Below are 20379 nucleotides of genomic sequence, written 5' to 3'. Positions count from 1 at the left end.
CATACTACACTGATCTGTATAATTTGCCTCCTGTTGCCCGCTCTGGTCCTGGGCCTGGCTTTTCCCTTGTTCCCAAGCTTCCCAGTCTATTTCAGGCCACAGTGATGGAACTGGATGCTCAATTTTCGCAGGCTCAGCTCTTGGGAGCCTCCATTATTGCCTCCATGCCTGGGGAAAGAGTCCTGGCCCAGATGGCTTCACGGCGGGCTTTTATAAAGAGTTTGGCAAACATTTTGCTCCACTACTCCTGGCTACGTTTAATGCGGTAGAGGTCCTGATGCGCCCTTTCCCCTCAATCCACTTTGGTCCATGTCGCAGTCTTCGCTAAACCGGGCAAAGACCCACAAATCTGTTCTAGCTGCAGATCCATTTCATTATTAAATGTCGATCTAAAAATCTTTTCCAAACTTATCGCTAACATGCTTGGACTCATTTACCCAAGCTTATCCACCTCAATTAGGTGGGCTTTGTCCAGTGGAGGGAGGCTCGCGACAATACTCTTAAGACCCTAGATATAATGCACTATGCCCAGTCCCGCAATATCCCTTTGATGATCCTCTCCCTGGACGTTGAAAAAGCGTTTGACTGCATATTGTGGTCATCCCTTCAAGATGCGCTGCGTACCATTGGCCTTTGCCCTGCCCTAGCCTCAGAAATGATGTCTCTTTATCCCTCTCCCTCTGTGCACCTAAAGATAAATGGCTCCCTGTCCCAGTCCTTTCGTATTTTAAACGGCACCCATCAGGGGTGCCCGTTATCCCCTTTATTGTATGTTCTGATTATGGAACATCTCCTGGCTTCTATCGGCAGCAACCCGGACATCTCTGGGGTTAGGATTGGAGATCATGAATATAAATGCTCAGCTTTTGCTGATGAACTGTTGGTCTATATCACTAATCCACATATCTAGCTTCCCACCTTGATGTCTGAGCTGTCCAGATTCGGGGACTGGTCTAATTTCAAGATGAATATGTCCAAATCTGAGGCACTGAATGTGTCTCTTCCCCAGTCCCTGGTTAATACCCTCTGTGCTAATTTCCCTTATACCTGGCCTGCCCCTGGTATCACTTACTTGGGGACCATGATCCAAGCAGACTTATCCCGCCTGTATCAGTGTAACTTTGCCCCCTTACTTGCTTAATTTTCTACTCACCTGGATGGGTGGCACAGGAAGACATCAAAATGACGCTCCTGCCGAAGTTGTTGTATCTAGTCCAGACTATACCGATAGCTTTCCCTGCCTCATTTTGGCATACTATGCACGGCGGTTTAATGCCTTTATTTGGGCGTTGGGGCGTTCGTGCCTTAGCCGAGCGGTATAATTCCGCCCCAAGAAGGCGAGAGCAGTGGGCCTTCCTGACTGCCATCTTTATTACATTGCGGCTATGCATGCAAGACTATTGGATTTGATGCACAACTCTGCCTCTAAACTTTTGGTACGCACAGCGCAGGATGTCTCTTACATTGATTTGTCTAGCCTTCCATGGCTATGGTTCCCACCTCCATCCTCCTTGTCCCGGTTGTCGTTCACATCCTTGCAGACGTTTTCAGTACTTGGAAGGACTGGGTCGCAAGACCCAATGGTTGACCCCGTGGGTCCTCTGTTGCCCATTACCGGTAATCCTGCCTTCCCCCCGGGTTGTTCCCTGGTGCTTTCTTAGGGGAGTTGGTCATTCCCCGCTGAGGGGCTCTCTTCCTCTGAGTTGTTTCCCCTTTCCACCCTGTGTCCAGACGCAGCGCCTAAGAGTCGTGGCCCTTTTGATTATGCCCAGCTACAGCACTTTTATGGTTCAATCAAGTACTCCTCACATTTACATTGGCAGTTTGGTGCCGGCAGTTTGCTGGCGCTGTGGGTTATCACAGGGCACCAGGCTACATATCTGGTGGGATTGCACCTTACTGGCCTAGTACTGGTCGGATGTTTTGCGCATTACCAGGGAGGTTACTGGGATATCTGTTCCCAGTTCTCCAGAGGCAGCTTTATTGTTTCAGTTTCCTATATCTTCCACCTCTTTTTGTAAATCCCTGCTTAGCCATATGCTTCAAGCAGCAAAAACGTTAATTCCTCGTAGGTGGATTTTCTCCTGATCCCCTACTGTTGGTGAGTGGTTGCCGGAGATTGCCCACACTCAGCGGATGGAGGAGCTGTTGGCTCTGGCTCCTGCGGAGAATGAACGTTACACTAAAACGTGGTTTGAGTGGCTGACCTTCAGGTAATCCTCTGGCTATCAGATCCTTCTGGACTCTATGCCCCCCCGCGGCTCCCTAATGTTCTTTCTACTCTTTTTTCTCCCCATCTTTGTAGGTCCCTTTAGTCTTTTTTGTCTCTTTATGTCTCTCCCACCCCACCCCCCTCCTCCCTTTTTTTTTTTCTCCTTATTTTTTCTTTCTCCCTTCTTTCTTTTTTGTCCTGGTTTCGATTGCTCTTTTCTCTGGTGTAAACTTCGCAGTCCTTGTGTCCACTGTTGGGCCTCAGTTCTCCTGCCTTTTTGCACACTCCAGTGAATTGCATGTCAGTTTGCACTGTTTGCATTACTTTGCACTTATCTCACATTACTGAGCTTGGGATAGCATTATGTGCTGTGTTTGACTTGCTCTTGTTGCCTTATTGCGGTTTTGTGCATTTTGGTGTTCTCGGACACATACTGTTTTGTGCCATTGTACAATTGATATTTACTTTCTGTCTTATTTTTTTGTTCTCTTTTATTCTTAAAACAAAAATTTTGAATGAAAAAAATTAATGTAAAAAATAAAGAAAAAAAAAGTTAAAAAAAACACAGGGGTATAGGTTGAACTTGATGGACTCTGGTCTTTTTTCAACCTTATGAACTATGTTACTATGTTACTATGTTACACACACTTTATTAAACACATAATTAAAATACATTACTAAAAAAGTTTCACAAAATTATAAAAAATATATTATTTTTACAATTAAATGGCCCCTTTCTACATTTGTTATATTGCCGGCTAAATTTTTAGGTCCCTGCCCGCCCACATAAATTGGTCCCCGTTTAAAAATTTATAAAAATTGTTTAATTATGGATAAAAATTTCGTTCTAAAAATAGAAATTTTGTTAAATACAATTTTTACCATCTCTACTGTATCTTTTTTTTTATTTTTTATTGGTACCCTATAAAATTTTATAAATAAAGGTATCTCCATCCCTTTTTTTTTTTGATCACTAATGTCCAAAAAAGAATTAAAACCGCCTGCAAAAATGCCAAAGGTAAACCCCACATGGCGTGTTTCTTGGCCACGTTACGATTTCAGTGAAAAAAAACGCCATAGTCTCAACATGCTGCGATTTTGAAAAACTGCCAAGGAGCAGAACAAAGCCAAAGAGGAGAGAGAAAAAAATGGCAAAATTATAATGACGACGACGCACAGGGACGTTGCTCATTAACGTCCCTGTGCGTCGTCGCCAAGGCAACGTCATTACTCCGGGGCCGGGCGCGAAGAGCGGAGAAGAGGCCCACCCGGTGAAGATGGACAGCCCGGAACGACTATCCCTCCCCACCCTGCAGCGGAGGCGAGTACAAAACTAAAGGGGGGAGGGGGGGCTGGATGATGACGAAGGCCCGGGCAGTGGTATTCAACCTGCGGACCTCCAGATGTTTCAAAACTACAACTCCTAGCATGCCCGGACAGCCGATGGCTGTCCGGGCTTGCTGGGAGTTGTAGTTTTGAAACATCTGGAGGTCCGCAGGTTGAAGACCACTGAGGGCGGAGAGTTCACTCGAGTATAAGCCGAGGGGGGTGTTTTCAGCACGAAAAATCGTGCTGAAAAACTCTGCTTATACTCGAGTATATACGGTACTATTGACTTGCAGCTAACATCTGGAAGTCATGCGGGAAAATTTGTGTTTTTTTACAGCGTTTTTGCAAAAAAAAAAACTCAGTGGAGTTCCAGCCTAAAGAATCTCTGTCTGTGATAATGGTGAAACCTTCTTTCCTCTAGACGTAAAGGATGCCCCCTTGTCGTGGTTACCGGCCTAAGTATAAAAGGATCACTAGAAAGATCTCTGTACTGTCCATTCATACATTTGTACATTGTGATCCCCCCTAAGACGTCTTTTCTCCAGACTAAATACCTGTCCCGATCCTGTACTCCTCCCATACCATCAATTATCCTTGTCCCCTCCTCTGCGCCTCTCCAGTTCAGCCATGTCCCTCCTATACACAGGCACCCAAAACTGAAAAAGATTCAGTATAGCTAGTAACCTTTTTATCTAAACCTCCGCTCATTCTGAGCATTAGGAGTCCAGTGGGCGGTCCTTCTGAGCTCAGCTCCTTCTGCTCTATATCACGCTGACGTTATTAATCAATGTTTTTATGCAGGTTTTTGAAAAAAATTGTGTTGTGTAAAAATTTGTGACATTTTACACCAGTTTTCTTGTAAAAGCATAGACATTTTCTCTTTGAGGAAATAAAAAAATACCAATATGAATGAGAGCATACAAGAGACCTGACCTCAATGTGCAGCTTGCTTCCTACTTTCACGCTGCACATGTTGCCATGTTCACAATTCTTTTCTGGACCACGGACCAGCAACTGGACAACAGCAGAGTCCCAAATGTTGTTCTCCGATGCACACGGAAACTATAGTGATAGACAAGATACAATGTGGCAATAAAGTACAGTAAAACTATATGAAATAAGAAAATCCCAGTAATCCAATCTACACCACATACAGTCCAATGCCCAATTATAATAACCTTTTATCCAAAGGAGACGAAAGAAAGAAGCGGTTCACTCACCAATCCGTTGCTGTGCTCTTTATTCAGTAAAGTAGTTACATTGGCAACATACGGTCAGATGGATCGGCAGGGCACGAGGTGCTATGGAGCCCCGTCCGAAGCGACGGCCATCGCTTCGGACGGGGCTCCATAACACCTCGTGCCCTGCCGTTTCATCTGACCGTATGTTGCCAATGTAACTACTTTACCGATTAAAGAGCACAGCAACGGATTGGTGAGTGAACCGCTTCTTTGTTTCGTCTCCTTTGGATTTATGTTTCATTGTACTCCGACAGCGTGAGCACCACAGTGTATCCAGCTAGTGTGTATAGCGCAGTACCTACTGACGGCAGTAACAAAAAATACATAAAGAAAAAATAGACCAGCTCACCGCCCTGTAGAAGTAGCCACTGGAAGGGTAGTTGGTGGAGGAGCACGGATGCAGGTCAAGCCGTGTAGCCAGTTACAATGGAATCCAAGAAGGAAAAGGAAATCCAGCTCCCCCGAAAAATATAGAATAACGGTATAAAAACACAAATTTATTTCATCCTTTAAAAATCAATGAGATGGTGAGAATTAAAAGCATAGATGAAACGCCGACGTGTTTCGAACCATATGGTTCTTAGTCATGGCATGTGCCATGACTAAGAACCATATGGTTTGAAACACGTCGGTGTTTCATCTATGCTTTTAATTCTCACCATCTCATTGATTTTTTAAAGGATGAAATACATTTTTTTGTGTTCTTGTACCGTTATTCTATATTTTTCGGGGGAGCTGGATTTCCTTTTCCTTATTGGATTCTACTGACGGCAGTGTATTATTGTATCCACCTCCCAAGAGCAGTGCCAGGTGTTCTGTTTAGCTGGCACATTGGGGTGGTGGGTGTGGCAGATCCCGTGGTATGGACTGATCCAGATTTAGTGGTTTCCACTGATGGACCACTTATGAGTATGTATCTACAGGTGGCAGCATGTTTTCTAATCCAGCACCTAATCCACAAATACGAAATAAAAATGATCACATAATCACAACACATGATGCGTATATGATGCATCCCTCGGTTACCTACCTCACGCTCTTTCAAAGTAGTGTCCATTTTATCATTAACATGTGACGATTGACACGAGATTGGAGTGAGAGCTGGAGACGGGGTCTGTGAGAAATGCTTTAAACGGAAGGCTCTAGAAATGTCAGGATTAAGCCATGGTGGAGGACCTAAAATAGTCATATATATATAGTCAGGTATATTTAATACAGTACAATGGTCCCTCAATGTACAATGGCCTCAGGTTACAATATTTTCCTGGACCATTGGAACCAGACTCAACATACAATACTACGAACAGTCCAGATCTGCGAAACATGTCAATGGCTGGAAGAAGCGACCTATCAGAATGGGCATTCACTGGTAAAACCCCTGTATTACTGAGGTGTGTGCACTGAATTCCTGTCTGGTAGCGCCTCCTACAGTACAGGGAGGTATTACATGTTCTGTACTCTTTACCTGTGCCAGGGTTAGCTGCTCCTTTGGACACCAGGTGAGGGCGGCTCCATTTTTTAATTTTTTTGGGACACCGTGTGTTCTGTACAGGACCCTGAAGATGCTCCTGTCCTCTACATAGACAGTGATTACAGCTCCCAGCAGATCTTTCTTAATTTTATATGTAAGAGCTTGCTTTATCTATATTATTCATCTACTTATTATTATTTAATCCTCACTTTTTCCTATTTTTGGATGACATTTTGGTGGCTTCAGAACCAATTACCAGGTTTCCATCGTGTTATGGTCTGTGAACCAAAGATAAACAGTAATAGTAACTGGGGAAATAGTACCTTTTTTTATTTGCCAATATAACAGTGCTGAATTTATTGTTTAAAGGGGTTGTCCAGGAATAGAAAACCAGCGCTAATATCTTCCAAAAACAGCGCCACCCCAGCCTTCAGATTGTGTGCAGTATTGCAGTTCAGTTCTATTGAAGGGAATGGAGACAGGTTATGCCGCACACAACCTCAGGACAGGGTTGACACTGTTTTTGAAAAAAAAATTAGCCTTGTTTTTCTATTCCTGGACAGTCCCTTTAACTGCTCCTTTTGTGTCACATTTTAGTAAATTAAAGGGATTATCAGTAGAAGCCATTGAGAAGTCTGTCATACTCCCTTATGAATAGTTGTTTGGCCATGCTGTTACATTCAGCAGCTACTCTTATGGAAATCCAGTGATGAGTTTACCACAAGGCCCGATAAAGTCTATGGAAATAAATCCTCAGAATCTCTGGAAGGAAAGGTCTACCAAAACCCCAGGGAAGAAGGGTTGTACCTACAAGGCACTATACATCTCCCTGCCACAATGCTGTTGTCTTATGGTCAGTCACAGATTGCACATCAAAATACACATATAGGGGGAGATTTGTCAAAACCTGTGCAGAGGAAAAGATGTCCAGTTGCCCATAGCAACCAATCAGATCGCTTCTTTCATTTTTTACAGGCCTTTTTAAAAATGAAAGAAGCGATCTGATTGGTTGCTATGGGCAGATTTTGATGAATCTCCCTATACTGTATATGACAAAAACAAATAACACTTGTACCTTTTACTAGCCCGACACACAAGAAAATGGTCATCAGGAAATACATCAGTGCTTCTCCTCTGGGGTAATATTGTCTAGAAAAAGGAAAAATACAAAGCAATCCTGCAAAAGTTAGTGAACCCTTAAAAGGGGCACTGCAAGTTTTATATGTTGTACATCTTGGCAAAACATTAACCTTTCTAATATACTTCATAGGAAAATATTATAATCTCCTTTTTTATAGAAACTATGGCTAATTAAAAAGATCACTAGGGGTCCCTATACCATACAGAACATAATCCTGTCCGCTGCAGCATCATCTATGTCCAAGCTAAAGCACAGGCGGGGGATCAGCACTCCTCTGTGCTCACTCCTGTCCTATCAGACAACAGCATGAAAACAGAGAGGAGGGGCCTGCAATGATTGGATAATTAGACCTAGCACAGTAGACACAGGGAGGAAGTTGAATCATGCTGAGTGAGGACACATTCCCCTCCAAACCAGAATGATAAACCAAGTGAGCAACATATAAAAAGGTATTTGAGAGAGAAAAATAGGTGCTAGACACATAAAAATTATATATTCACGATCAGGATTAAGTACAGTGTAACATAACTTTTTATTTGTAGGATATGACTGGTACACTTTAAAGGGGTTGTCCAGTTTAGAAAACCCTCTCATATACTATGTTAGTTACTTCTAAAAGCAATAAAGAGGAAGGACTACAATCTCTTGGCCAGGGGGCAGTTACATATAGAATCCCTCTCTATATGAGAGTACCTGTCCTCTTCTGCATTACACAGACAACACATTTATTTCAATGGGGACTGTGTAATACTCAACTTTACCTGTGGTGGCACTGCAGGAAAACTGACAACGTTCTGCCCGGTGTCCCTACAGATTACTGGGGATCCGAACAATGAGAACTTTGTTATTAGCTTATTATCAATTAACGCTTCTTACAAGTAGGGACTTTCCAAAGCGGAGAAGCCCCTTTAAGTGCCTTGAGGGTAGGCAATGGACTCCTAAATCTAAATAGGTTTCATTTTGGAAATGGTCATCCTAAATCACATCCTATATCGATGTTATCTTTGTATGTTCATCTATTATCTAGTATGCTGGCTGTCCGGGCATGTTGTGAGTTGTAGATTTGCAACAGCTGGAGACACACTGTTTGGAAAACACTGTTGGAAATAGTAAGGGGGCTACCTCTTTCACACCCTATCAGCATCGCTGAGATGTGCCCCCAGGGCTGCCATGTACAGTTGCCTATTATACCCTGCTATAGGGCCAATAGGTTGTCTGTTAGTGTAACATGCTGGATAGGCAAAAGGCCTTGGAATACACATGCATTACAATGTACTATAGAAGTTTCAAAAAAGTTAAAAAGAAAAAAAAAAGGGCCATTTTCTTTCTTAGAAAGTGCTTTAATAATGGGAAAGATAATAATGATATGATAATAATAATAATAAATAACAATAATAATGAAACTAAATAAAAACAATAATTTGTCAACAAAAAAAATTATACTGCAAAAGTAGAAAAGCAAAAATACCATAGAAAGTTGATATTGTCATGGCCTTCAAAATAAACATATCATGTCACTTATACATCGTAAAAACAAGAGTCAGAAGAGTCAGATTTGCAGTTTGTTTGTTTATTTACCACCACTCTTAACTAAAAAATGAATAGGTTGTACCCAATATTTACCGTTAAAATGGTGCTACTGTAAAATACAATTTATCCCGCAAGAAAAAAAAGCTTAACTACGGCTACGGCTAAAGAGCTGACTCTTAGGGTCTATTCACACGTACGGTATTCAGCGCATACAGATGTTATTCTGCAGAGTTCAATGTAAACTAAACGACTGAACACAGCTTCAAATCGGCAGCATCAGATATGCGCAGGATACTGTACGTTTTAATATACCCTTAAAATGCAAGGATGAAAAAACAAATAACTGTTTCAAGTACCAGACTAGGCAGCGAGGTTAACCCTAATAAACAACACCAGCTATATATTATAATAGTTATTTACCTGACCAAGTGGAGCTGCAGACTATTGCTCTGTGTATGGTCTTACTGACTGCCAGCTAACCTAATTCTGTCCTTTTTCAGTCTACACACTCTCCACGCCTACAATTCCCTACCTGTGCCCCGTCCTTCATCCCAGTCTCCTCTTACTAACCATGTACCAGTCCGTGGCCTTGTCCTGCTGTATTTAGGCAGATGGCACAGACAAAACATAGCTAATCTACATGAATAGTAGGTGAGCAAATGTAGGTACAAGCAGCAGGGCTCAGCTTCTTATATGAGGCACCAGATCCGTCATTTGTTATAATATGATATCAATAGGATATAATAAATGATACGTATAAGCAATATACGCTCTGGCACATTCTCTTCCATCGAGTCTTGGGTCATTTTCTCAGTCTTCTCTCAGATACTGTACATCTGTTTCCAGGTAAGCTGAGTGACAACCATCAATGTCAAAAGACATGTAAAACATTACCATTATGATATACATTACTTAAATTTATCATATATGCAAATCAGCTTCCCTTCAGCAGGTATTTCTGAGTGTGCCCTCAGAATCATAAAGTGAAAACACATGCGCTGCGTCACAAGGTGACGCAGAATTTGTTGGCACTATAAAAATAAGTATAAATCAATATTATTTTTCATCAGAGAAGATACCTCAGTCCTCTGCAGCCCTGCCTTGGGCGCCCTGAAGCCTTTACGGAAATGTCCTTGCCTGTAAAGCCTTTATGATGCAAAGTAATGATGACTGAACATGTTTTACGATTTCAAGTACCACTCCCTTTTAAAGCAACCAATCCGCTCTTTTCATCAGGTCAGCATGAGAAAGTGATATCAGACGCCATGTCCCTGGTAACACTTTCCCCTGAACTGACAAGAAAATCACTGTAATGATTTATGACAGTCATTTGATGTCAGGGCTGAAATTTAGTGGAACTAGGCTTACGTCCAGTTTTGGAAATACATAGCACCACAACTGTCCATGCGTTGTGTGTGGTGTAGGTCAGCACTTTTGAAGTAAATAGGGCTATGCTTTAAAATCACCCACAACCCGTACACAGAAAAGCACTATTTTTAGAAGAACGCAAACATGTTATTTTAATCCCACATAGCCTTGTTTAACTAAACACTGTCACATCGTAAAGCTTGCTCATAGATCCAAGCAGTAGGAACTCTCCTTAGCACCAGATCTTGGAATGTATGTGTAGAAGGTAGGTTTAGTTAATAGATTTAAATGCCAAGCAACCCTTTTATTAGACTTTTATTTTCCAGGAAAGACCTCCAAACCACTAAGGGATTCTCCAGGCGCAAACAGCAGATAGCAGGAGTGGGTATATCAACAATGGATATATAAAACAATCAGCATAATAAAAACCGAGGTGGTTTATTAAGAACAACGCGTTTCAACGCCGGGGCAGGCGTCTTGCCCCGGCGTTGAAACGCGTTGTTCTTGTTCTTAATAAGCCACCTCGGTTTTTATTATGCTGATTGTTTTATATATCCATTGTTGATATACCCACTCCTGCTATCCGCTGTTTGCGCCTGGAGAATGCCTTAGTGGTTTGGAGGTCTTTGCTGGAAAATTGAACACCACGAGGTGGTGGAAGGGATTGGCTGCACGTTGGATTCTATTTACATACCTTCACCAGCGTTGTGCCTGCTTGTCAGCACAACCATCTGGGTAAGCGCACCATATTATCCTATGCGTGGTTTACTCTGTTAATTGCAGTATGGAGCGCTCTTTTTGTCTTTATTAGACTTTTATTAGAATACATAACCACAATAACTTTGGCATTGCCTGGGCACCCTGCCTGCATGTTTATTCTAAAGCTACATTCCCACTATGGGCAGAGATTCTGTCTGCTGCACGTGCTGCCAGAATCCTTCGGGGTTAGGACCATGGACATGTGCCCATCACCATTGACCAAAATTTCCCCAAAAGAATGAACATGTTGATATTTTTGGCGGGTCAGGAGTCCCAAATTTCTAAAAGGGCAATATTTTTTGCCATGGAAATTTCGGAGTGTGAACGGTGCAGCAGAATGCTATTGACAATATTTCTTGAATATCCCATAGCATGATCTTCGCCTTAGGGTGACAACAGACGATCAAGTTGCATTGCTGTTTCCAATACTACAATGATATTCTTCCAATTGGGACATGGCACAATGCCAGTGCAAACCACGACACCGCCACAGCGTAGCCTTATTGTGTGTTTTAACCCTTATATAGATGGACTAGAGTGGATAGTCAATGAGGCAGTCAGCAAATAGGGATAAAGAAACATGAGGTGTTAAACCTATTTCCATGATGACAATAGTTAGAGTCTGTGACCTTTCTTGTCGGAGGCAAAAAACTTTCACTTCAACTAAGTTTAAATAACCAGAACACAGGGGATTGGTATTACCAGAATATGAGACATCTAGGTTCCACTCCATTTGTCTCTATAAATATAAGTGTCACAGTGGGTGACTTCTGAGGGACAGTTCCCCATTTCAGACACACATCAAAGATCATTGCACTCATTTCTCACACTTTTAGAGATGTTAAATTAGCTCTACACCCCACAATGTCTCTGCTTCTCAAAAGAAGATAAAATACAGGGACCACGAAGAATGTCCATAAAGAATGAACAACTTGCCAGGCCATCAGAAAATAACCTACTATTGCCAATCAAGTGTTTATGTTAATCATTTATATTTTAAATATAATCCTAAAATCTTGCAGTTTTTATTTCAACCAGGCCTAAACCTAAGCTGAGTCTTCCTATTTTGTCTGGGAAAGTGATCAGTACAGCATTACAGATAAAGGTAGCATTCACAGGTAAAGAAAATAGGAACTCTACCATAGCTGAAGCTCAGAGCTCAGCCTCCCCCTCCCTGTGAAATGACCTCTTCAAAGGACACTGGGCACGCCCACAAGCATTTCCCATTTATGTGAACTATAGTCTTTTGCATATGTCCATTAGACTTGATGTAAATGCTGTTAAAAGCAACTCAGGCAAGAAGGCCGCCTCCATGATAATGTACTATAATGATATCGATATGCTCCGATCAGACAACCCTCTAAAAGGCAATCTCTTTGTTATGTCATTATTGTTATGTCATACTGGTGCCAAAAGCTAGTCACAATATTCCATGTTTTACTGGTAAAAGAAAGCGAAGAAAATAAACATGACAATTATGAACTTTGGGTCATAAAGACAATAAAATGGTTCAAGGGTTATCCAGGCTTTTGAGATTGATGGGCTATAACTAGAACAGGCCATTGATAAAAGATCAGCAGGTGTCTGACTCTTCACACCCTTGCCGATTGGCTGTTTGAAGTGGCACAGATCATTCATTCATTACAGCAGGCCCTACTCTTTATGTACTTTTTCAAAGCAACTGAGATTACCCGATCTTCCTACCTCATATCTCCTCTTCATATCCCATCCTCAGGGTGATAATCTGAGATAAAGAGATTGTGTGCCGAGAATAGAGGGATGGCATGGCTTTGGGGGAGTGGAGTTGACATATGGCTTGTGGAAGAGGTGTGGTTTGCAAGCCGGCCTGACACATTCCCCCAGATGTGCGGAGTTGTGGAGTAAGGTGGGACTGAGCTGTGATAGAGATTGTGGTTGAAGCACTTGTGATGTGGATGTATCAGGCAAAAATGCCTTGAGCCAAAACAAAAAAGGTATGAAATTAGAAGGGGTGAAGCTTGGAGGGGCATGGCCTGAAAGCTGGATCGATACACTCAACATGAGATGCACAGCAGAGCTTGTGAAGTAAGGTATCAAGTTCCGAAGACTTGCATGCGACTTTAACCCTAACACACCCCCACTTGCAGGGGAGTTTTTGTTGTTGTTAAATGTAACTATCCTATATCGTTAGCTGACTATTAAGTAACATGTGTACCAAATTTCATCAACATATCTCTAGCCGCATGGATGCTGAAAGCAACAATCCTCAAACCGAAAAGATGCTAGAAAAAGTTATAAGATGGGCCTCCATGGATTGGACAGGTTTTTCCAGTACACTCCACAAATGCTTGACCGTATTGAGACATAGGAGATAAACTAAAGGCCAAATAAACTTTTGATATGTTCCTGAAACCATTTCTGAACAATATTTGTGGTACAGCATGCTGCATTATCCCTCTGAAGCAGGCAAGTATCATTAGCTAATACTGTCGCCATGAAGGGGTGGATTTAGTCTGTATCAATGTTTAGGTAGGCTCCAGTGAGGAGAACAAGTATTTGATACATTGCCAATTTTGCAGGTTTTCCTACTCCCAAAGCATGTAGAGGTCTGTAATTTTTATCATAGGTTCTCTTCAGCTGTTAGAGACGGAATCTAAAACAAAAATCCAGAACATCACATAGTATGATTTAAAAAAAAGATTTGCATTTTATTGCGTGACATAGGAATTTGATACATTAGAAAAGCATAACTTAATATTCGGTACAGAAACCTTTGTTTGCAATTACAGAGATCAAAAACATTTCCTGTAGTTCTTGACCAGCTTTGCACACACTGCCGCAGGGATTTTGGCCCACTCCTCCATACAGATATTCTCCAGATCCTTCAGATATTGGGGCTGTCGCTGGGCAATACGGACTTTCAGCTCCCTCCAAAGATTTTCTATTGGGTTTAGGTCTGGAGACTGACTAGGCTACTCCAGGACCTTGAGATGCTTCTTACGGAGCAACTCATAAGTTACCCTGGCTGTGTGTTTCGGATCATTGTCATGCTGGAAGACCCAGCCATGAACCATCTTTAATGCTCTTACTGAGGGAAGGAGGTTGTTGGCAAAGATCTGGATCATCCAGATGGTCGTTGGCAAACTTTAGATGGGCCTGGACATGCGCTGGCATGAGCAGGGGGACCTTGCGTGCACTGCAAGATTTTAATTCATGACAGTGTAGTGTTTTACGGATGGTTTTCTTGGAGACTGTTGTCCCAGCTCTCTTCAGGTCATTGACCAGGTCATGCTGTGTAGTTCTGGGCTGATCGCTCACCTTCCTCATGATCATTGATGCCCCATGAGGTAAGATCTTGCATGAAGCCCCAGACCAAGCGAGATTGAACTTATTGAGCCTATTGTCCTGTAGCCCATCCCCGCCTTGTGCCTGTCTGGAATGTTATCTCTGATGTCCTTACACAGCTCTCTGGTCTTGGTCATTGTGGAGAGGCTGGAGTCTGTTTGAGTGTGCGGACAGGTGTCTTTTAAACAGGTAACGAGTGCAAACAGATGCAGTTTATACAGGTAATGAGTGAAGAACAGGAGGGCTTCTTAAAGAAAAAAATAACAGGTCTGTGAGCCAGAATTTTTACTGGTTGGTAGGTGATCAAATACTTATGTCAAGCAATAAAATGCAAAAAAAAAAATTTTAAATCCTACAATGAGAAATTTTGGATTTTTGTTTTTGATTCCGTCTCTCACAGCTGAAGAGAACCTATGATAAAAATCACAGATCTCTACATGCTTTGTAAGTAGGAAAACCATCAAAACCAGCAGTATCAAATACTTGTTCTCCCCACTGTATCAGTTGTTACCAATCCAGTCCTTAAGGTTCACCAACATTCCAGCGTTTTTTCAGTTACTCCATCGGAATAGAACAGGGACTAATTCAAATCCTTTACTGTTGTGGGCCTTGAGGATTGGGCTGGGGACTTTTGGGTTATACAGTATGTTTCAAGTAACAAACTTGAAAGTCAGGATCCAAGGTTTCCCAGCAGAAAATTGCACTACTATCAGAGACCACTGCCTTTAAGGAATATCATTGACAAGGAGTCTAGCCTCCACTCCCCACATGCATCAATGAGTCTTGGCCACCCATGACTGTTGCTGGTTCACCAGTTCTTCCTGGGAAATCACTTGATAGGTCATAGGTACTAACCACTACATATTACAAACACCCCACATACTTGCTGCTTTGGGATTCTCTGACCCGGTCAGCTTGCCATTATACTTATAAAGCAATATATTATAAAGCATAAATTGGTCAGCATATACTACACAACTATTTTATCTAAAAAGTACACAGGTGCAAGCTTCTGAGGCTGAAATACAAGTACAAACAAAAGAATTACAGCAGCACACTCAGATATATGTGTAATGTAACACTTTGTTCATTGCAATACTGATGTAGAGAAAAACAGAGGTTCTTAGCTTACCATTAGGCCAAATAGTGTGTACCATCCCACCACGATAAGGTGACCTCAATTGGGACAGACCCTATACTATAGATATGCCTCTCTTGGGCTAGCACTAAACCTACAATTTCTGGGCATGTAAGATCCAGCTATTCCCTACTTAAAAACACCTAGTGGAATTTGTGGAGTGCACAAATCAAGATGGAGGCAGCCACTCCCTCCACATAAGTTACATGAAAAGCAAAAATTGGTCAGCACATCCTACACTAGGTGTTTTTAAGTAGGGAATAGCTGGATCTTACATGCCCAGAAACTGTAGACTTTGTGCAAGCCCAAGAGAGGAATATCTATAGTGTAGGGTCCATCCCAAATGAGGTCACCTTATCGTGGCGAGATGGTACACCCTATTTGACCAAATGGTAAGCTAAGAACCTCTTTTTCTCTATAGCAGTATTAGGCTGCATTCACACCACATTTTTGCAATACAGTTCCCGTATACGTTTTCTATGAGAAAACCGCAAGGAACCGTATTGGAAAACGTATGCATTGACTCTCCATTGAAAACCGTATGCAAAAAGATGCATCAGGTTGTGTCCGTTTTGCATCCTGTACAGTTTTGTCAGGTTTTTTTTCCCATACCCAAAACCGTAGTCTACCACGATTTTTGGTCCGGTTGAAAAACTGTATTAAACCGTATACGTTTTTTTTTTTTTTTTTTTTTTTTTTAACATGGGAGTCAATGGGAACCGTACAGAACTGTATGTGCATACAGTTCCATCCGGTTTTCACCGTACGGTTTTTTACTTTGCACAGTTTTTTTTCTTGGAATTTCAATCAAACAAAAAACTTTATTCAAAATGGAGTGAAAAGTTAAAAACGTATAAGTTTTTCTTAAAAAACGAATGCAACCGGACATCATTTTTCAAACCGTATACGGTTTTTAACTGTATAGTATACGGGTTGAAATTTGTACACACGTTTTGATACAGTTTAGTCAGGTTTTGAGGAATCAGTTTTTCATCAAAAAACTGATACGGGAACTGTATTGCAAAAACGTGGTGTGAATGCACCCTTACAATGAAAAAGTGTTATATACTACATATATCTTTGCACTAGCAGTGTGCTGCTGTAATTCATTTGTTTGCCATTATACTGCTTCCAAAATATTAACTTTAGGAACTAATTGTTCACTTGCAGCCTAATATATCCCCCAGCTCTTGGAGGCATTGAAAATCAGTGCTGTTCAGTTCACCTCTCAATGGTATGGCTGAATGGTGTACATTTATACAGTATCATTCTTCAAGCCTGACAACATCCAGACCAGTCTGCACAAAGGCAGGTCTTCTAAACACCTAGAATCAACCCTATAATGGATGACGAATGTAAGCACCAAGAGGCTTCTCCACTGATATGCTCTATGGGAATGATCTCCTTTCCACAAAGACGGTGGAAGCCGCACAGGCAGTGTGAGCTCTTCCGAATGTAGTAAATTCTGAACCACAAAGGATTCTCTCATCGCTTTCCAGACCCATCTGCTCAAAGTGGGTTTAGAAGCTGTAAAACCTGTTTTTTCCTCCAAGTGTAATGAAAAGATTTTCCTAAGTGTTTTGTCCTCTCAATATACACTGCTCAAAAAAATAAAGGGAACACTAAGATAACACATCCTAGATCTGAATGAAATAATCTTAAGAAATATTTTCATAGTTGAATGTGCTGACAAAATCACACAAAAATTATCAATGGAAATCAAATTTATCAACCCATGGAGGTCTGGATATGGAGTCACACTCAAAATAAAAGTGTAAAACTAGAGTAGATTGGGCACAGGTGTATAAATCTTAGCTTGGGACTCTTATTGAGAGCTTGCTCTTTCTGAGTGTTGCTGTGTAAGAGGGGGCGTGAAAGAGGAGTTTCAAAAACTGTGATTATCTGTTGTGCGGAGTGAATCTGTGGAGTGGGTGCGACTGCCTATAGCCCACATTCTTATTTTGGGTAAGTTTTTCTCTTTTGCACATAGTGGGATAACTGTTAGAGTTTAAACACCCTTTTTAATTTTATTTTTTATTTTTTTTTTCTCTGTTCCACCTCTAGGGGGAGGAGGAGTAGATTGGGCACAGGTGTATAAATCTTAGCTTGGGACTCTTATTGAGAGCTTGCTCTTTCTGAGTGTTGCTGTGTAAGAGGGGGCGTGAAAGAGGAGTTTCAAAAACGGGAGTTTGAAAGCAGGAGGTTGAGATCGCTGTGAGTTTTAATTTTTGAACCCACAAGGTCTACAAAAAATTTTAAGTGTCATTTTGACTGTCTGTTTTTTCCTATACATTTGTGAAATCCCCATAATTAGATGGCCTCCATGTTGGAAAATGCAGTCCAATGTACATCCTGTTCAATGTATGCAATCCTTGAACAACAGTTTGAGGGTGCATATTGTTGTGCGAGATGTGTGCTAGTTGTCCGTTTGGAAGCCCAGATCCTGCATCTAGAGGGGCGACTGGCAACAATGAGAAGCATTAACAACATGGAGAGGAGTCTCCTGCTCACTGAGCAGGCACTCTCGGGAATAGAGGTGGGGGAGGACAGTGGGACGGAGTTGCAGGACAGTCAGGCAGTTAGCTGGGTTACAGTTAGAAAGAGGGGTAGGGGAAAAAGTGTCAGGGAGGCTAGTCCTGAACTGGCACACCCCAACAAGTTTGCCCGCTTGGCAGATGAGGGGGATGCCATTACAGAGCTAGCAGAACTGCAGCAGGATACCGCCTCTGACCGCCAGGGGGGTGTCTGTTCCAGTAAGGAGGGAGGGAGGAGTACAGGGCAGGCCAGACAGGTACTAGTGGTGGGGGACTCAATTATTAGGGGGACAGACAGGGCAATCTGTCACAAAGACCGGGATCGCCGAACAGTGTGTTGTCTGCCTGGCACACGAGTTCGGCACATCGCGGATCGGGTTGACGGGTTTCTGGGCGGGGCTGGAGAGGACCCAGCAGTCATGGTACATATTGGCACCAATGACAAAGTAAGAGGTAGGTGGAGTGTCCTTAAAAATGATTTCAGGGACTTAGGCCGCAAGCTTAAGGCAAGGACCTCTAAGGTAGTCTTTTCTGAAATACTACCAGTACCACGAGCCGCACCAGAGAGGCAGCGGGAGATCAGGGAGGTAAACAAGTGGCTCAGAAGCTGGTGTAGGAAGGAAGGGTTTGGGTTCATGGAGAACTGGGCTGACTTCGCTGTCGGTTACCGGCTCTACCGTAGGGACGGGCTGCACCTCAATGGGGAGGGTGCAGCTTTGCTTGGGGAGAAGATGGCTAGAAGGGTGGAGGAGTGTTTAAACTAGGGACTTGGGGGGAGGGAACCTACAGCAAAGAGGGGGAAGATAGTGTAGATAGAGAGGTGGGAATTATAAATGTACCTGGGGGTGGAGCGGAGGGAGGGGTTAGAATAGTTAATAGGAATAGGCTTCATAGGAAAATAAAACTTACACCCTTGAATCCCATTAACCCCAATAACATAAAGGATGGAAATGTAAAGTGTATGTTCACAAATGCCAGAAGCCTAGCAAATAAAATGGGGGAGCTTGAGGCCTTGATACTGGAGGAACATATTGATATAGTTGGGGTCACTGAGACATGGCTGGACTCCTCGCATGACTGGGCTGTCAATCTGCAGGGGTTTACATTGTTTCGCAAGGATAGAATGAACAGAAAAGGTGGTGGAGTCTGTCTGTATGTAAAAAGTGGTATGAAAGTCAGTGTGAATGATGCCATAGTGTGTGATGATTCTGAGGATGTGGAATCATTGTGGGTAGAATTACAAAAGGAGGGAAATACTGAAAAAATAATATTTGGGGTAATCTACAGACCCCCTAATATCACTGAAGAGATAGAAGTTCGGCTTCATAAACAAATAGAGAGGGCCGCCCGGGCAGGTACAGTGGTAATAATGGGAGATTTTAACTATCCAGATATAGATTGGGGTCCGGGGTTGGCTAAAACTACAAAGGGGCGACAATTCCTAAATTTATTGCAGGATAATTTTATGGGCCAGTTTGTGGAGGACCCAACAAGAAGTGATGCCTTGTTGGATCTGATCATTTCCAACAACGCAGAGCTGGTTGGTAATGTAACTGTGCGGGAAAACCTTGGTAATAGCGACCACAATATAGTTACTTTTGACTTAAAATGTAGAAAACAAAGACAGGCGGGGAAGGCAAAAACATATAACTTTAAAAAGGCAAATTTCCCTGGGCTGAGGGCTGCACTGCAGGACATAGACTGGGGGGAGGTGTTCTCAAATACTGATACAGAAGGTAAATGGGACATCTTTAAATTAACTCTAAATAACTATACAGCTAAATATATACCAAAGGGGAACAAATATAAACGATTAAAACTAAATCCTACATGGCTGACACATGATGTTAAAAGAGCAATAAACAACAAAAAAATAGCCTTCAAAAAATACAAATCTGATGGGTCAGCGATAACATTTAAACAGTACAAAGAGCTTAATAAAATCTGTAAAAATGTAATAAAAACAGCAAAAATTCAAAATGAGAGACAGGTGGCCAAAGAAAGCAAAACTAATCCTAAATATTTTTTTAGATATATAAATGCAAAAAAACCAAGGACAGAGCATGTAGGACCCCTTAATAATGATAATGGGGAGGTTGTCACAGGCGATCAAGAGAAGGCGGAGCTACTGAATGGGTTCTTTAGTTCTGTATACACTATGGAAGAAGGAGCTGACATTGGCCAGGTCAGTGCTGGTAACACATCATGTAATGTACTGAACTGGCTTAATGTAGAGATGGTACAAGGTAAGTTAAGTGATATAAATGTAAGCAAATCCCCAGGACCGGATGGACTACACCCAAGAGTTCTTAGAGAGGTAAGTTCAGTAATA

At 42.1% G+C, this 20379-nt stretch overlaps 1 protein-coding gene across 2 annotated transcripts in view; it reads right to left on the bottom strand.

Annotated features, from left to right (window-relative positions):
- The window catches only part of TGFBR3L (transforming growth factor beta receptor 3 like), a 39753-nt gene extending 32152 nt beyond the window's left edge, over positions 1-7601 (bottom strand). The window contains exons 1-4 of one of the 2 annotated variants that reach the window (XM_056570770.1): positions 7504-7601; positions 7329-7402; positions 5813-5958; positions 4475-4603 (exon numbers count right to left, since the gene is read on the bottom strand). In XM_056570770.1, coding sequence (XP_056426745.1) covers positions 4475-4603; positions 5813-5958; positions 7329-7374 — 321 coding nt within the window. In that variant the 5' untranslated portion in view covers positions 7375-7402; positions 7504-7601. Of the gene's footprint in view, positions 1-4474; positions 4604-5812; positions 5959-7064; positions 7161-7328; positions 7403-7503 lie in introns of those variants that run through there. The other variant, XM_056570771.1, reaches the window with a different exon arrangement.
- Positions 7602-20379: the final 12778 nt, after the last annotated feature.

The sequence above is a fragment of the Hyla sarda genome, chromosome 4 (assembly GCF_029499605.1).
Source record: "Hyla sarda isolate aHylSar1 chromosome 4, aHylSar1.hap1, whole genome shotgun sequence".
In the NCBI taxonomy this organism is placed as follows: domain Eukaryota; kingdom Metazoa; phylum Chordata; class Amphibia; order Anura; family Hylidae; genus Hyla; species Hyla sarda.
Note: the sequence above shows the minus strand (reverse complement) of the source record. Positions and strands in the feature narration are given on the sequence as shown.